The 15957-nt window shown below is 42.1% G+C and overlaps 1 protein-coding gene across 1 annotated transcript in view; it reads right to left on the reverse strand.

The window, feature by feature from the left end:
• Positions 1 to 15957, reverse strand: part of LOC124799042 (C-Maf-inducing protein-like) — a 939973-nt gene that overhangs the window by 84795 nt on the left and 839221 nt on the right. The window contains exon 4 of the mRNA XM_047262580.1: positions 10049 to 10120. Within this exon, the coding sequence (XP_047118536.1) occupies positions 10049 to 10120 (72 nt within the window). The remainder of the gene's footprint in view (positions 1 to 10048; positions 10121 to 15957) is intronic.

Consider the following 15957-nt stretch of genomic DNA (forward strand, 5'->3'; position numbering starts at 1 on the left):
AGGATGGTCGGGGGCCGCAAGGCCTTATTGTTACCGACCATGCCCTCCAAAGCGTACGATTTGTTTTTGTCAAATAAAAATATAATCCCAGAGAATAACAACAGAAACCACACACAAATACACGTAGATTAGGCGAAGCCGAAGGCACTGTAAACACCACGTGACAAAAAAAAAAAAAAAAAAAAAAAACACCTCTGTGGTGCTGCTCCTGCGGGCATAAATACTGAACAACATCCTCCAATACGGCAGTCTCACGAGTTACGAGCGACACAAACATCAGGAGTAGACCCGTTATTCCACATGTCAGTAATGCACTGATTCCGTTTTCGGATCAGACTGAAAGAAGTCCAAGGAACATTAATTGATGACAAAGTTTTATGGTTCTTAGGTTAACTAAAAGGGATGGAAGGCATAAGATTAGCATATTTAGGAAGACGACGGCTACTGACACCATTATAAACGTTAAGTCCTGTCACCGTAAGAGGCATAAATGGGTATACTTCAGAGCCATGAGCAACAGGATGCTAAAACTGCTACTCACACCTAATGGGAGGTGGAAGAATTAAATGTGATTACACAAGCAGCCGAGAAAAACAGATATAAGGGCCGTGATGAACTGAACGTTTATAATAAACTGAAGTCAAAAATATGTGACAACAAGGAGAGAATAGACCCGAAGGTAAGAAGTTCGTTGCTGTGTCGTACAACGCTGCATTTTCTGACAGAACTGCAAAGGCGTTGAGAAAAAGAAAGTAAAAATTGGATTTCAAACGAAAAGTACAATTGGTTGTAGGCTACGCCGCAAATTTGGCAACAAAAGCAACAAATATTTCGAATCTGGTGTCTATAAGATCAACTGCCAAGACAACTATTTTATATAACCAAAATAAGATCGCTTTCGGTACACACATGGACAGAGATAAATATTCGGCAGGAAACAGAATAATATGAAAGTGTTGGCGCGAGGGATTAGCCGAGCGGTCTCAGGCGCTTCAGTCACAGACTGTGCGGCTGATCCCGGCGGAGGTTCGAGTCCTCCCTCGGGCATGCGTGTGTGTGTTTGTCCTTAGGATAATTTAGGTTAAGTAGTGTGTAAGCTTAGGGATTGATGACCTTGGCAGTTAAGTCCCATAAGATTTCACACACATTATTATTATAATGAAAGTGTTGCTTAGGACGCCAATGGGGCAGGTACTGAACCTACTCAAGGAAATTGACATTTATGTACACAGAAAACGGCAGCCGGAATTACTGCTGAATGAACAGGAGTAGTTTAACCTGAATGCTTATTTTGATGTATTCAGAAACCTACTGGTTCGAGCAGCGTCGAGCGCCCCAGCGGCTTGGCGTGCCCTTCCGTACACAATTCTAACTGTACTTTGTATCTATTCTTTTGCTATTTTGATAGAAAAAACATCTAAGAGACAAATGTCCCTATATCACGTCGAATACTTTCCATAATTTATTTTATAGTAGTTAGTTTTTAGCATAACTTTACTGAGGATTTTAGTTTATATACCCTTGCATCAGCGCTGTCATATGACCTACGGACCTGTTTATAATTTGTTTGACCACTTGCACCTAGTATTTATGTTCTGTTTTTATCTATTTTCTGTTTTTAGATAAAAAAACTCCTCTGAATTTAGGTCTTCAGTTACCTTCACATAATTTTAACTTATTGTTTGTTAGCATTGTCACATTTTTACAGTAAATTACGTACGTTTTCCAACTGATTATTTTAACACGATGTGGTTAGGTATTTATAAAAGTTTCTAAATAATGTTAAAAAAATGCTCCATAACTCACTGTGAACTAACGCCATCCACCGTGGTCAATGCACACTTGTCACAGGCCTGATGTGCCTCTGCTTTCAGTATCGTGTATGTGGTCGCAGGCGATTCTAGCATGTTTACCATTTGACAAACTGTACAGGCCTGATCATGCCTTCTATTCACTGGACCACATTACGCGTCCCGGCAAGGTAATTACTTCGCATCTCTTTCCGTTTTTTCTTCCTTCACTTTGCGAACTATATCTCTCATGAAAATATAAGTTTTATGACAACTTGGTCCATAGCTTTTGTGAAAGTTTTAAATGAAATCATTCCGCTTTTTGCTGTTACAACAGTATCTATTGCGATTGCATTTTCGAAATTTTTTCATTTCCATGTTTTTTTGTGATATTGTAACCCATTCAGAAATATAAAAGTGTGCCATGTTTGTGTCAGAGCAGTTGCATCAGGTACTGTGAATTTATCAGACGTTCCATATACTACATACGATTTAGGGCTGAATATTAATATCAGTATCTCACCAGCTCTATAACGTACAAGGTATATGGAACAGCTGATAAATTCAGAACACCACATGCAACTGCTCTTACATAGCATGGCACAGCTTTATATTATTGAGTGGGTTACAACATCACACAATGCTTGAAAAATGACAACGAACGTAAATTGCAGTCGCAATAAATAATGTTTTAACAGCCAAAAGCGGAATGATTTTATTTGAAAATCTCATTAAAAGACCGGTTGATTTACAATTAATTTCGTGTATTTCAAGGTTATCGGATGTTATGCTTTTAATACGTGGCGGGATCACATATTTGCTTTGACACACATTTGCGTCTTGCACATGACGAGGGCAATTTATTTTTGAGGATGTTTTATCATCGATATACATAACTCCTTTATCAACATTTATCGGTAACTCCAATTTTTAATTTTCCTAATAACGCCCAATCCCAAGGCAGGATCAAGCCTTTCCAATTCGATTGTATTTTAATGTAGGCCGATATGAAGATGTCTTCAATTAGGAGAAACGTGCGCCAGTGATGAATAAATAAACAGTAAGTTCAACATCGCAATGAAGAATGTTTTCGTCTCCCCATTCTATGTACTGGTTGCTGTATCACCACAGCGCTGAGTGGAAAGCCTTTTAAATAATAGGATTATCTTACTTTGAGTATACGTGTCATTTTAAATTGAGATTGTGACCTGATACTCCAGCACTCAGAATCTATATTCGACCATTCAAGAACTTTTCACTGTAACTACCCTGTGACTGTTCAACTATGTAACGGAAAATGAAATGAAGTCCCATGCTTCTTTACAGAGCGTAGGGGAACGATGCGGGAGACGCGCACCGCCTTACTAGGCAAGGTCCTAATGGAGGTGGTTTGCCGTTGCCTTCCTCCGACCGTAATGGGGATGAATGATGATTATGAAGACGACACAACAACACCCAGTCATCTCGAGGCAGGAAAAATCGCTGACCCCGCCGGGAATCGAACCCGGGACCCCGTGCTCGGGAAGCGAGAACGCTACCGCGAGACCACGAGGGGCGGACTATGTAACGGACGTGAAAAGATTTGATCGCCCGCCCAACAGCACCGCTGCGGCCAGCAGGCTCCACAGCTGAAGAGAGCGCTCCGCCTGCCGCCTTTTAGTTGTTGTAGTAGTAGTAGTAGCAGCAGCAGCAGCAGCAGCAGCAGCATTATTCATCCGTAGATCTCTTTTTACGAGGATATAGGATATGTCAAAGTATTTACAAATTTAGATCAATTTAAAATAACCTAATTCGTACACACATATATTTACAGACATCTAGTTAGAGACAATAATAATATTAGATTTACTCCCGGTATACAATAATTTTTTTACAGATAACTTATTGAATAATGTAATGCCCCATTATTCACTCATATCTCACTATCAGTCACTGCACACACTATACACACACTGTTTCATAGCATTGCACTCACTACACACACACACACACACACACACACACACACACACATACATACATACACACTGGTGATCTCTGGGCCATTTTCTGTACTGCAACTTCTCATTTGCTATCCTGAAAAACTGAGTCAGCATCCCTCCATGATGAATGAGATGTTGAGCTCAGAAAGAGGAAGAGGTGTTAGTATTGTGCCACGCATAGCTTTGGGTTAAGTATTTCTAGAAAGGAAAAAAAGAAGGAAAAAAACATAGAGTGAAGGTGTTATGTGGAATGTTGGATATTTTATAATCATCATCATCATTATTATTATTCATTTATATAACATTTTTTATCAAACCCCTACTCTGTTTTAGCTAAGTAATCCTTCAGTGTATAAAATGTATTGCATAACAGGTACTTTTTAGCTGCCTTTTTAAATAAGTGTATTTTTGCAATTTCTTTAATCTCTTTTGGTAATTTATTGTACAGTTTTATTCCTTGGTAGAAAATGCTGCTTTGAGTTCTATTTTTATTTTTTCTTGGTAAATGTAAGTTGAGTCTATCTCTTGTTGCATGGCCATGGACAGAGCTGTTTGTGCAGTAATTACCAATGTTTTTTTGATGTGTTCAACTGACTGGTAAATTCTCTTGGGCTCACAATTTCTGTGTCGCGGCCAGCAAGTGAACACGGCAGAGATAACGTGGGACAGAATGGGCACGTCTTGCTGAATGCGCCGAACTGACGCGAACTGGGAATCGTTAGCGGAGCTTCTACCCAGAATATTATATCAGAATATGAGCCTGTTCCGTTTTTCTTGTCTATATGCAACATTCGAATTGCTAGAAAGTTGTACAGCGGCAAGATGCAATGGGTTACCGACGCTGGCGTTTCATCACACAAGGTGAAAGTGCATATTACAGACTGTGGGCATTTATTTGTAGCATATGTTAAAGAGACTCGAGCTGTCTTGTGTTGCCTGTTGGATGGCTGTCCACTGTGCGTGGATTCAGGAACATTCAGGGGCGTCATTTGCTTCTGAGATCCATTTTGATCGTTATATATCTTGCTGGGTAGTTTTCTTTAAACTGAGATTCCCTCATGTTAGCGTGGGGGCCGATATGAAGTGATTGGTGTTACTGTTAAATTGATATTTAAGCTGTATGAGAGTGTTATGTACTGTTGTTGTCTTAAGGGAATGTGCGCGTCAGGTTATTTCTTTAATTTGGTTGTTGCCTTCATTTCATTTAATAATTTTTAAAATGTTACGCAACTTCCTAGGCAATGTTATTTTGTATTGTTAAAATTATTGTACATTTCGGGGTCATTATGCAAAGTTTTTATGAAATTCCTAAGGGAAGCTAATTGTACTATGTGAAATTGTTGTGCTTTTGGGTGTCATTGTACACTCTCACTTTAAAATTGTAATTCTGTGGTTCACCCTCTTATGGGGCATTCACTTTAATGCTTGAGTTTTTGTGGTGTTTAGTAAGAAGTGTTGTTTATGGGATATTGTCACGCACATCTCTCGAACCCAACACCACCATTTCCTCTGCCGTCACATTCTACACTAAAGTACTGCAATCAGAATATTAATAATTTGCTCTGCCGTATGTTAAGAGCAGGTTTACTATCTTTTGGTTCAAACAATCTATTTTTTTAAAATTGCATTTTTGGATCCATAAAAGTGTTAGAATCCACTCCTGAACCGGTTTTTCCGAATAAGGAACGGAAATGTTTGTTATTCGTGGTTGAACAAAAAAGTGCACCTGCCTGGAATCGGCCTTTTTCACGCACCAGTTTTTTTGTTTCAGAGAACGAGTTATTGTACCGGTGCTTGGGAGGAAACACACAAAATTCAAATGAAGGTTTGAACGCGTGTGTTTGGAAGTTAGCCCCCAAGCATCTGCATTCTGGTACGAAGACTGTGGCGATTGCGTCTTCCCTGGCACTGAGCAGCTTCAACGAAGGGTATTCAACAATTCTGAAGACCATGACAACGATGGACGTCACCCTGGGACTCTATTCGACGCAGTTCACCAAGCATTCGGACGACCACCGGATTCAAGCCGCCGGAAACCGCTTGTCACCGGCCGCACAAGCGGCTCTGGAGCAGTTCAGGATGGCCCAGATCGAGCAGAATGCCCTCTATGAGAAAGAGGAAGGACTAGTTTATGGACCCGGAATAGCAGATTGAACGTAAGTTGCACAATATTGCATTTATAAGTATTCAAAACTTCAAACGCGTTTTTCTCGAAATGACTTTTTTTATCGCGCGGTATGTAACTTCAAATTTACTGAACCGATTGGCATGAGTCTTTGTTTCCGACGAAGCTAACTAAATTGTCTAGAAGTTGTACCACTTTTATTCAGATCCATCAACTATGAATATTTTTACTTGGCCAACGAAGTCGAAAAATCGATGAAGAAAACCCTTTTTTTTCAAATGGCCGCCATTTTGTTTCCTATGGTCCAAATAACTTAAGCGAGGTACAACTCCTAAAGAACCTTATATACTTCGCTAACGTGAACTCAATTTTGATTTCAGACGAGCCGGCTGACCTGTGACATACCGCGCGTGGAGGTCTACATCGAAATTTTGTTTCGTTCCGACGGCACTACCTCGACATTTCCGGTCGAAAAAATTCCAGTTTGTTACGAAAATATCAATAAACATTTTGACCAAATTTGATATTGATATCTATAACACATCCCGAGAAAAAATTTATCAAAGAACATGCTTTTTTCGGGCCAAAGATAGTAAACCTTGCCTTTGTTATATTACCGACTTCGCTGTAAGTCTTTCAGATACCAAATAGGTTCCTTTCATTGAATTTGGTATGACCACGGTGTAATCAGGAAAGTTTTCCTGGTACCACGTCGGAGGCTGTACAGCCTCAGAGTGGCGCTGTGGCAAAGTCTCGCTCTACACCCTCACTGGAATCATCAGGAACCACTTACATTTCTCCTGGAACATCCCGGGAGAACTCGGCACTCAACGCTTCACCTAGCCTCTCAAGTCTTCCCGGGAGTCTCCTATCAGTAGTAGCTTCCTCACTGATCTTCTCGTAACTCTTGACTACTCATATCGCTCGAAAGGTTACGTCTGGATCTTCATCCTGGATTTGCTCAGCAGCTGCGATACGTATTCTTTTCCCCAAAATAAAAATTGGTAGTCAGTTCATAAAAAATTTAAGTTTCATTTTACGATGTACAATATTTTTTGCGATGAGACACTGTTCATTGTCTCTTCAACAAAGGTAGGTGGTTTTGGCTGATTCTCAAGCATTGTACATTTGTTTTTAACAGACCTGTTTTACCTTTCCGATGCTCAAGCATTTTAGATTTGTTCTTAACAAATTTGCAGATCATCTGTATCCCTTCATGACTGATATCTTCCCTGACGATGATGGACCTTTCACCAGTATAACTGTCCGTGTCGCAAGGGCAGAAGCGTGTTACAGTGATTTGAGGAGCACGTTAGTGAAGTCAGTTTCCTGTCTTGGTTACAAAATTCGCCTGATCTAACCCTGTGGAACACTTCTGTGAAGCCATCGGGCGTCAGCTTCGTGTCCCTCCGGAAGCCTTCCAAGGACTTCGCTGTTTTATTGCGTTCCGAAGGTGGACCAACATGCTATTAATCATGTAGTCATGTTGTTTTGGCTGATTACTGAGAAAGAGGACGTAGGAGTACAATTTGTTTTTATTCGAAGGCAAAAGTTCTTAACACGTGTTGTATGTAGTAGCCACACAGAAATGAGACGACTAAGAAGGAACAGACAGAAACTTACGGTGGTGTGCTTAACCAGGACGTCATACAGAACTGACTCTTGGCCTACGATACATCCAGGCCTGAGCGCACGTCTGTGCGACGACAGCGTTGTAGTGTTCGTGGCCACCTATAAATATTTATCAAAGCCTTTTGGTTAAATTTTTTGACCGTGTAGCTGGAAAGCTTTCAGCAAAGATCTTTGATAACAGTAAGAGCGAGGGCCTAATTTCGATCACAGTTTGCCATTGTACACATGTCACTTCGCTTGATTTAGTGCATATAAGCTGTAAAATGAAGAAGTACATTTGGTAGCTGGGTATCAACTCAGTGATCATTGTAAAGTATATTTGGTGCGTGGGTACCACCACAGCGATCATTGCCAAGCACGAAGAGTACGAAATTCTTCGGAACACAAAGCATGCTGACTACAAAATCCGTAATAAACGGTTGGAATCTTACAAAGAAATTGGAAGAGCAATCAGCTGCATTCGAAGAAGATGCACTGTGGATGATGTTAAGCTTACGTATAGAAAGGAAGTATGTGAAAGGAGACTGAGATGTCAAAAGTCGAGAGTTTTCAAAGTATACATAAGTGAAACAAATGTATTTATTTGTAATGTAAATAAAATAACAACTTTCATAAATTTCTCCTTAGGTTATTTATGTATTGGTTCACATGTTTCCGGAATAACACGTAAAATGGTACACTGCGGGATTTGAATACTATGTTAAAAGTGGTATAGCCTCCGCCTGTTGTTAAAAATATTAACCTACCCATGACACGATCTTTAGCAGAAATAGCATTCAAGATTTAAATAATCAAACACTGCACTAGTTACATATTTTCTCACGATTTGCACGAGGCTTCTCGAGAATTTGTTCTCATGACCAATTTCAAATATTTACATTGGTATTTTATATGACCTTTCTTACAATCGGACAAAAGAAATCTGTCCGATTGCAGTAAACCATAAAAACACAACTGCAGGGCAAAAGAGGCAGAACAGCTCACACACAATACAGTCTATGTAAATATTTCCTCTTGATAATGGGAATAAAGTCGCGAAACGTGTCATATTAAGCATGGAAAAATACGTAACTAGTGCAGTATTTCCTTATTTAAATCGTGAATGGCACACTTGCAGGCTTTCCAAAAATATCGATTATTATGAATGAAATTAAGAAATGGCATTTCGTAAATAAGTCCCGTATATGCAAAGATGAGGGACGGCTTGCATGAGGACAAACTGAAATATTTGTTCGACCAGTATCAAATAATTTTCGTTGTTCCTTATGTCCTCGCCTTACAGTTCACGAAGCAAATTCTGGCGAACACTTCGAGTTTCTCTTTGCTATCCACGATTTCACCCACAATCGCTTCTATTTCTCTTTATTTTCAAGCAATGCGCTCGCCACCATCATATGCTGTTGTACAGGCGATTAACTGTTCGGCTTCCATTCCCTAACAACAATGACGAAAAATTTTACACTCGCGTAATAGATCCACAGACTAATATTTCTAGTCTATGAATAGCTCCAGTGGAGTAGTTTGGTCATATAAACTTGACGAAATCTTTGACAAACATCTTCTACAGTGTAATACGGGCTTCAGGCTTCATGCGTTTGTGTCGGCCAGCAGTAGCACTACATTGCTGACGACTCACTGAGGCGCGCTCAATCCTGCGTTTATCGTTGGCCACGCCACTGACTGTGTGTCTCAGATTTATTTCCTTCATGAGAGGTAGCTGTTGAAGTTATGCTCAGGTCACGGAATAAAATTTTGTTTGTGTTGGTAATCAAGTGATGTTAATGTCTGAGTTAAGATAATTAGAGAAGAAAATGAATCAAATTCCATTTCATTACATAATGGATTATTACTATGACTCAGACAAAAGTCGGTATTTTGGAAGCATGTAAAGAGATGCATGTGCGTAGCTATTCTTGTGTTCCCAACAGAATACAAATAATGATGTGTCTTTTCCGTGCAGAACGACAATGTGATGGTACCTGCCAGAGTTCTGCGTAGCCTATAGTGCAATCAATCAACACTTAGGACATAAACAGTGCATTGAAATTTGTTTAATGATCTTTTCGATAACTCTGAGCAGCAGTTACGACGTTTCGTCGTTTAAAGTAGTAGCTTTCAAATAATATTAAAAAAATATGTGGTAAAATTTGCATTAGGAATATGCCACAAGAAATGAAAAGTCGTTCCCTTCGTCAAATGCGTCGAAGTAGCCCATCGAATTATTTGAAGCAATTTTTGTTCCAGAAAAGGAAAAAAAATATAGTTCTTGCTTCTTCTCGCGAATTCATGAGGTCAATGGCAATTTAAACGAGGACAGCTCAGTTGTGTGGTTCTTATATCGCACAAGATTTTCCTTTACTTCAAGATATTGGGTAATATATATAATCATTGATATTGAACATTATATATAAGTTAATATGGAGTTGCAAAATTCGTCGTAGTAGTGATTTTTGAAGTAGCAAAACAATAATATTGGAACCGAGTTCAATAAAGGAGACCAATGTTTATGATCAACTTACCTTCAGCTCCTTGAGGATAACTTCGGGTCGCGTGGATTTCTTCAGAATGTTCCGATATTTGAACATGTTTTTCTGAAAATGAAAGAAACAACGTGTAAGTTATGGTGTGAAAGTATAATTTTTAGCTCCGTGCATAGCCCCAAAAGAATTATCTGGAATCACAGTTAAATAGCTTGAGAGAATATTTACTTTAACAAAGAATTTCACGAATGAACTCGTTCTTATTACGCGACACAGGTAAAAGTCGAGAGATTCCAATTAAAGGAGGTGATGATATCACGTATCATCTCAACCACTGAAAATAATTGCCTGGTAATGAAGAGCTTATGCCAGTTTCATTTCAGCTATAGCGGATGCTGACGGACACAAAATTCGATACAGTTATTCTAATTGGTAAATTTTTCTCATCTTCTCAAAAGACCCGTTTTTGTAAGAAAATAAGCGCGTTTCGATTAACCACAGTTAAAAAAACGAAATGGGAGATCTGAGTAGTGAGCCGCACCTGGATAGAATTCGCACTTCTTGTCTTGCGCAGTCGCCTGCCTGGATGTGGTTCTTTGGTGGTTTTCCGTTCCTATCTACACATATGTCGGACTACGCCATCTTGTTCCGTAACAATAAAAACACGAACACACAAACATGAAATTTACTTGGTTGTCTTACAGAGGGATGTACGGCTTATTTCACAGCTTAGATAAATAAAGAAATAAGTATATTTGGTAACCAATTTGGTGCAAATTACCTGTTGTGAAGCCATAGAACAGTTACGATATCAGTACGGGCATTATGGCGCACCAGTGAATATTATGTTCTGTCAAACCCCAATAGATGCAAACATTGCAATATCGGTATAAGATAGTTTTAGGTTTTGCTATGACGTAGACATCCAGACGGTGGTAGGTCTTTGAGTCGTTAGCTATATTGTTGGTTTTCACTGACGCACACGTATTACGATCGTTGATAGGTGAATAGTTCTGCTACTATGAAGTACTACTCTTCCACTGCACAAGTGTCCATAGATCTTAAAGTATACATTTTAGAGCCCATAGCTACTTGACTTTTTTTCTTGTTTTGGTCCATAATATCTTCTCCAAAAATACGAAACCGAACACCTTGCAGTAGAAGAGGTGTGTTTCACAGTAAGGAAGATGAGCAAGTGCTCATGGCTCTGAAGGTATATATTTTACAGCACACGTCTACCAGACAGTTTTTCTCGTTTTTGTCCACACTATCATATCTAAAAGTTACCTACCCTACAATCGTAACAACAACAGTACCGGTGTATGTATTCCAGTCAGATGTATCAGAACGATTTTCGCTTACAATTTTCGACACAGTCGTTTCCAAACCAAGTCGCCTATCTCAGATTGATACACTTTCCCTTATCCTCACCCCTGACAGTTTGTAACGTCGTCACGGAATCACCCGGTGCAATGGAGAGTCTCACATGTTTCACGATGTTTGTTTGCTGCTCACTTATCAAGGGATGTGGACAATACAGATTTCCATTACATATATGTTAGTATGTGAATAATGGTTTTGTTTTCTTGTTAATAGAACTGGATAATGGAATGATATCTTCACAAAACATGTCAGGTTTTTGAATGAAATAAAAATAATTTCGTGTGTCTCGATGGCCTGGTGCAAATTCTTTCGAACGTACGCTACTTCGGCGACTCCTGTGTCCTCAACCTACTCCAGTTATCCAACTGGAGACTTCAATTTTAAAGTGGAATCCGAACCATGTGTTATTTATGTCACCTCCTCGTATCTTTAAGAACTTAAGGCTAGGTTAAAAGGAAGACTGAGAAATCCGTGGTACGACTGATATTCGATCCCGCGACGTCTCGGCTTCCAGCCATTCGACTTACCATCAGATCCCCAGGCCCGACATTAGACTAAACGAATCACACGTTTGGACAACTGGAACAACTTCGTATCCATTTCGGAGGCTTTTGTGTCATTATCACATTTCATTCAAGCTGCTTCTCATTTGGTCTCACGAAGCTAAGCTGCCCCCGTACCGGATCTGTCCACCAGGAATAAAACCTGAAACTTCGGCGTTAGCTGCTAAACAGCAGAGGCAGTCACATTTCAGATTTATGTGGGAAGTGGCGACAAGAGTGACATCTGTTAACAGAAATACAGTAATTCCTAAACCGTGGATCATCGGATTCCCTTGACGTGTGGTCACTCGCTAAAACTGGAACAGGCTGAAAGCAAGGGAAAAAAGGAAAAGTAAAGGAAGGAAAAAATTAGGGCTGCGTCTCCTGAGTAGAGTCCTGCCCAGCTGAAAAGACGACTGATGAGGAGGTGTCCAGTAATAGGAGGCAGACAATCATGCTATGCACTGGCCAAAAGTGTCACATTCTGTCGACTGCATCTGTCGGTGGGGAGCATTTTGGAGGGGTGTTCAACATTTTGTATACATACAGGTATGGCTATTTTCCAGATGTGTTCATTAAGGGCAACAAAACCACTAAAAACCATAAGGAGTTTTGGTATTACCTTAAGTTAATAAGTGGATCGAAATCATCTATTCAATTGCTCAGTGATCATAATGGCGCTGAAATGTAAGATGACGGAGAAAAGGCCTAAATGCTGAATTCAGTACTCCGTAGTTGTTTCATGGCGTAGACCGTGACACGATTCTTCCATTCAGCAATCGCACTAACGCTGAAATGGCAGGTATTGAGGTAAAGGCTTGTGAACCCGGTGAGAGATTATGAGAAAGAACTTGAGCCGCTTCTAGCAGTAGTATACCGTAGTTTGCTGGAACAACGAAGGATACCAAGCATTGAAAAAAGCAGCACAGGTGATTACTGTTTTCGTGAAGGCTTGTAGGGCTGATACACATAATTATAGGCCAAAGCCGCTGGCGTCAATCTGTTGTAGAATTAAGGAACATGTTTTTTACTCTCACACTGTAACGATTCTGGAGAACGAAAATCTGCTTTACAAAAACTAACATGGAATCCGCAAATATAAGTCTTACCAAACACTGTTTTGTGTGTTCATATGTGAAATCTAGAGCGCCGTAACAAAATACGAGCTTACCGGGTATCGGACCAAGATAAAATGGTTCAAATGGCTCTAAGCACCATGGGACTTAACATCGGAGGTCACCAATCCCCTAGACTTACACTCCTGGAAATGGAAAAAAGAACACATTGACACCGGTGTGTCAGACCCACCATACTTGCTCCGGACACTGAGAGAGGGCTGTACAAGCAATGATCACACGCACGGCACAGCGGACACACCAGGAACCGCGGTGTTGGCCGTCGAATGGCGCTAGCTGCGCAGCATTTGTGCACCGCCGCCGTCAGTGTCAGCCAGTTTGCCGTGGCATACGGAGCTCCATCGCAGTCTTTAACACTGGTAGCATGCCGCGACAGCGTGGACGTGAACCGTATGTGCAGTTGACGGACTTTGAGCGAGGGCGTATAGTGGGCATGCGGGAGGCCGGGTGGACGTACCGCCGAATTGCTCAACACGTGGGGCGTGAGGTCTCCACAGTACATCGATGTTGTCGCCAGTGGTCGGCGGAAGGTGCACGTGCCCGTAGACCTGGGACCGGACCGCAGCGACGCACGGATGCACGCCAAGACCGTAGGATCCTACGCAGTGCCGTAGGGGACCGCACCACCACTTCCCAGCAAATTAGGGACACTGTTGCTCCTGGGGTATCGGCGAGGACCATTCGCAACCGTCTCCATGAAGCTGGGCTACGGTCCCGCACACCGTTAGGCCGTCTTCCGCTCACGCCGCAACATCGTGCAGCCCGCCTCCAGTGGTGTCGCGACAGGCGTGAATGGAGGGACGAATGGAGACGTGTCGTCTTCAGCGATGAGAGTCGCTTCTGCCTTGGTGCCAATGATGGTCGTATGCGTGTTTGGCGCCGTGCAGGTGAGCGCCACAATCAGGACTGCATACGACCGAGGCACACAGGGCCAACACCCGGCATCATGGTGTGGGGAGCGATCTCCTACACTGGCCGTACACCACTGGTGATCGTCGAGGGGACACTGAATAGTGCACGGTACATCCAAACCGTCATCGAACCCATCGTTCTACCATTCCTAGACCGGCAAGGGAACTTGCTGTTCCAACAGGACAATGCACGTCCGCATGTATCCCGTGCCACCCAACGTGCTCTAGAAGGTGTAAGTCAACTACCCTGGCCAGCAAGATTTCCGGATCTGTCCCCCATTGAGCATGTTTGGGACTGGATGAAGCGTCGTCTCACGCGGTCTGCACGTCCAGCACGAACGCTGGTCCAACTGAGGCGCCAGGTGGAAATGGCATGGCAAGCCGTTCCACAGGACTACATCCAGCATCTCTACGATCGTCTCCATGGGAGAATAGCAGCCTGCATTGCTGCGAAAGGTGGATATACACTGTACTAGTGCCGACATTGTGCATGCTCTGTTGCCTGTGTCTATGTGCCTGTGGTTCTGTCAGTGTGATCATGTGATGTATCTGACCCCAGGAATGTGTCAATAAAGTTTCCCCTTCCTGGGACAATGAATTCACAGTGTTCTTATTTCAATTTCCAGGAGTGTAGAAACTACTTAAACCTAACTAACCTAAGGATATCACACACATCCATACCCGAGGCAGGATTCGAAACTGCGTCCGTAGCAGCAGCGCGGTTCCGGACTGAAGCGCCTAGAACCGCTCGGCACGGCGACCGGCAGTTTACAAGAGAGAGACTTAAATATTTTATTCACAACCTAATGAAATCGACAGATGTAAAGATGATCTATGAAGTATCCTACGGGAATGGTGTAAGGCCATTATTGTTTACAACACACACTGAAGATCCACCTGCCTAATATCTTGTAGAGCCCCGGCGAGCACGCACAACTGGCGCAACACGATGTGGCATGGTGCGGCATGGACGCCACTAATGTCTGAAGTAGTGCTGGAGGAAATGGACACCATGATACCTGCAGGACCGTGCATAAATCCGTAAGAGTACGGGCGGTTGGAGATCTCACCTGAACAGCACGTTGCATGAGTCCCAGATACGCTCACTAACGTTCATGTCTGGGAAGTTTGGTGGACATCGGAAGTGTCTAAACTCAGAAGAGTGTTCCTGGAGCCACTTTATAGCAATTCTGGACATGTGGAGTGTCGCACTGTCCTGCAGGAATTGCCCAAGTCTGTCGGAATGTACAATGGACATGAATGGATGCAGGTGATCAGACAGGATGCTTAAGTACGTGTCACCTGTCAGACTCATATCTAGAGGTATTGCGGGTCACATATCATTTCAACTGCACACGCCCCACACCATCACAGAGCCTCCGCCAGCTGGAACAGTCCTCTGCTGACATCTGGGTCCATAGATTCATGAGGTCATCTCCATACCCGTACACCTACATCCGCTTGGGACAATTTGAAACGAGACTCGTCCGACCAGACAACATGTTTCCATTCATCAACAGTCCAATGTCGGTGTTGACGGGTCCAGGCGAGGCGTAAAGCTTTGTGTCGTGCAGTCATCAAGGGTACATGAGAGGGCCTTCGTCTCCGAAAGCCCATATCGGTGATGATTAGTTGAATGGTTCGCACGCTGACATTTGTTGATGGCCCAGCACTGAAATCTGCAGCAATTTGCGGAAGGTTTGCACTTCTGTCACCTTGAACGATTCTCTTCAGTCGTTCTTGCTCTCGTTCTAGTAGGATCTTTTGCCGGCCGCAGCGATGTCGGAGATTTGATGTTTTACCGGATTCCTGATATTCACGGTACACTCGTGAAATTGTCGTACGGGGAAATCCAGATTTCATTGCTACCTTGGAGATGCTGTGTCCCATCGCTCGTCGCCAACTATAACACCAAGTTCAAACTCACTAAAATCTTGATAACCTGCCATTGTATCAGCAGTAACCAATCTAACAAC

This window comes from Schistocerca piceifrons, chromosome 5 (assembly GCF_021461385.2).
Source record: "Schistocerca piceifrons isolate TAMUIC-IGC-003096 chromosome 5, iqSchPice1.1, whole genome shotgun sequence".
Classification (NCBI taxonomy): domain Eukaryota; kingdom Metazoa; phylum Arthropoda; class Insecta; order Orthoptera; family Acrididae; genus Schistocerca; species Schistocerca piceifrons.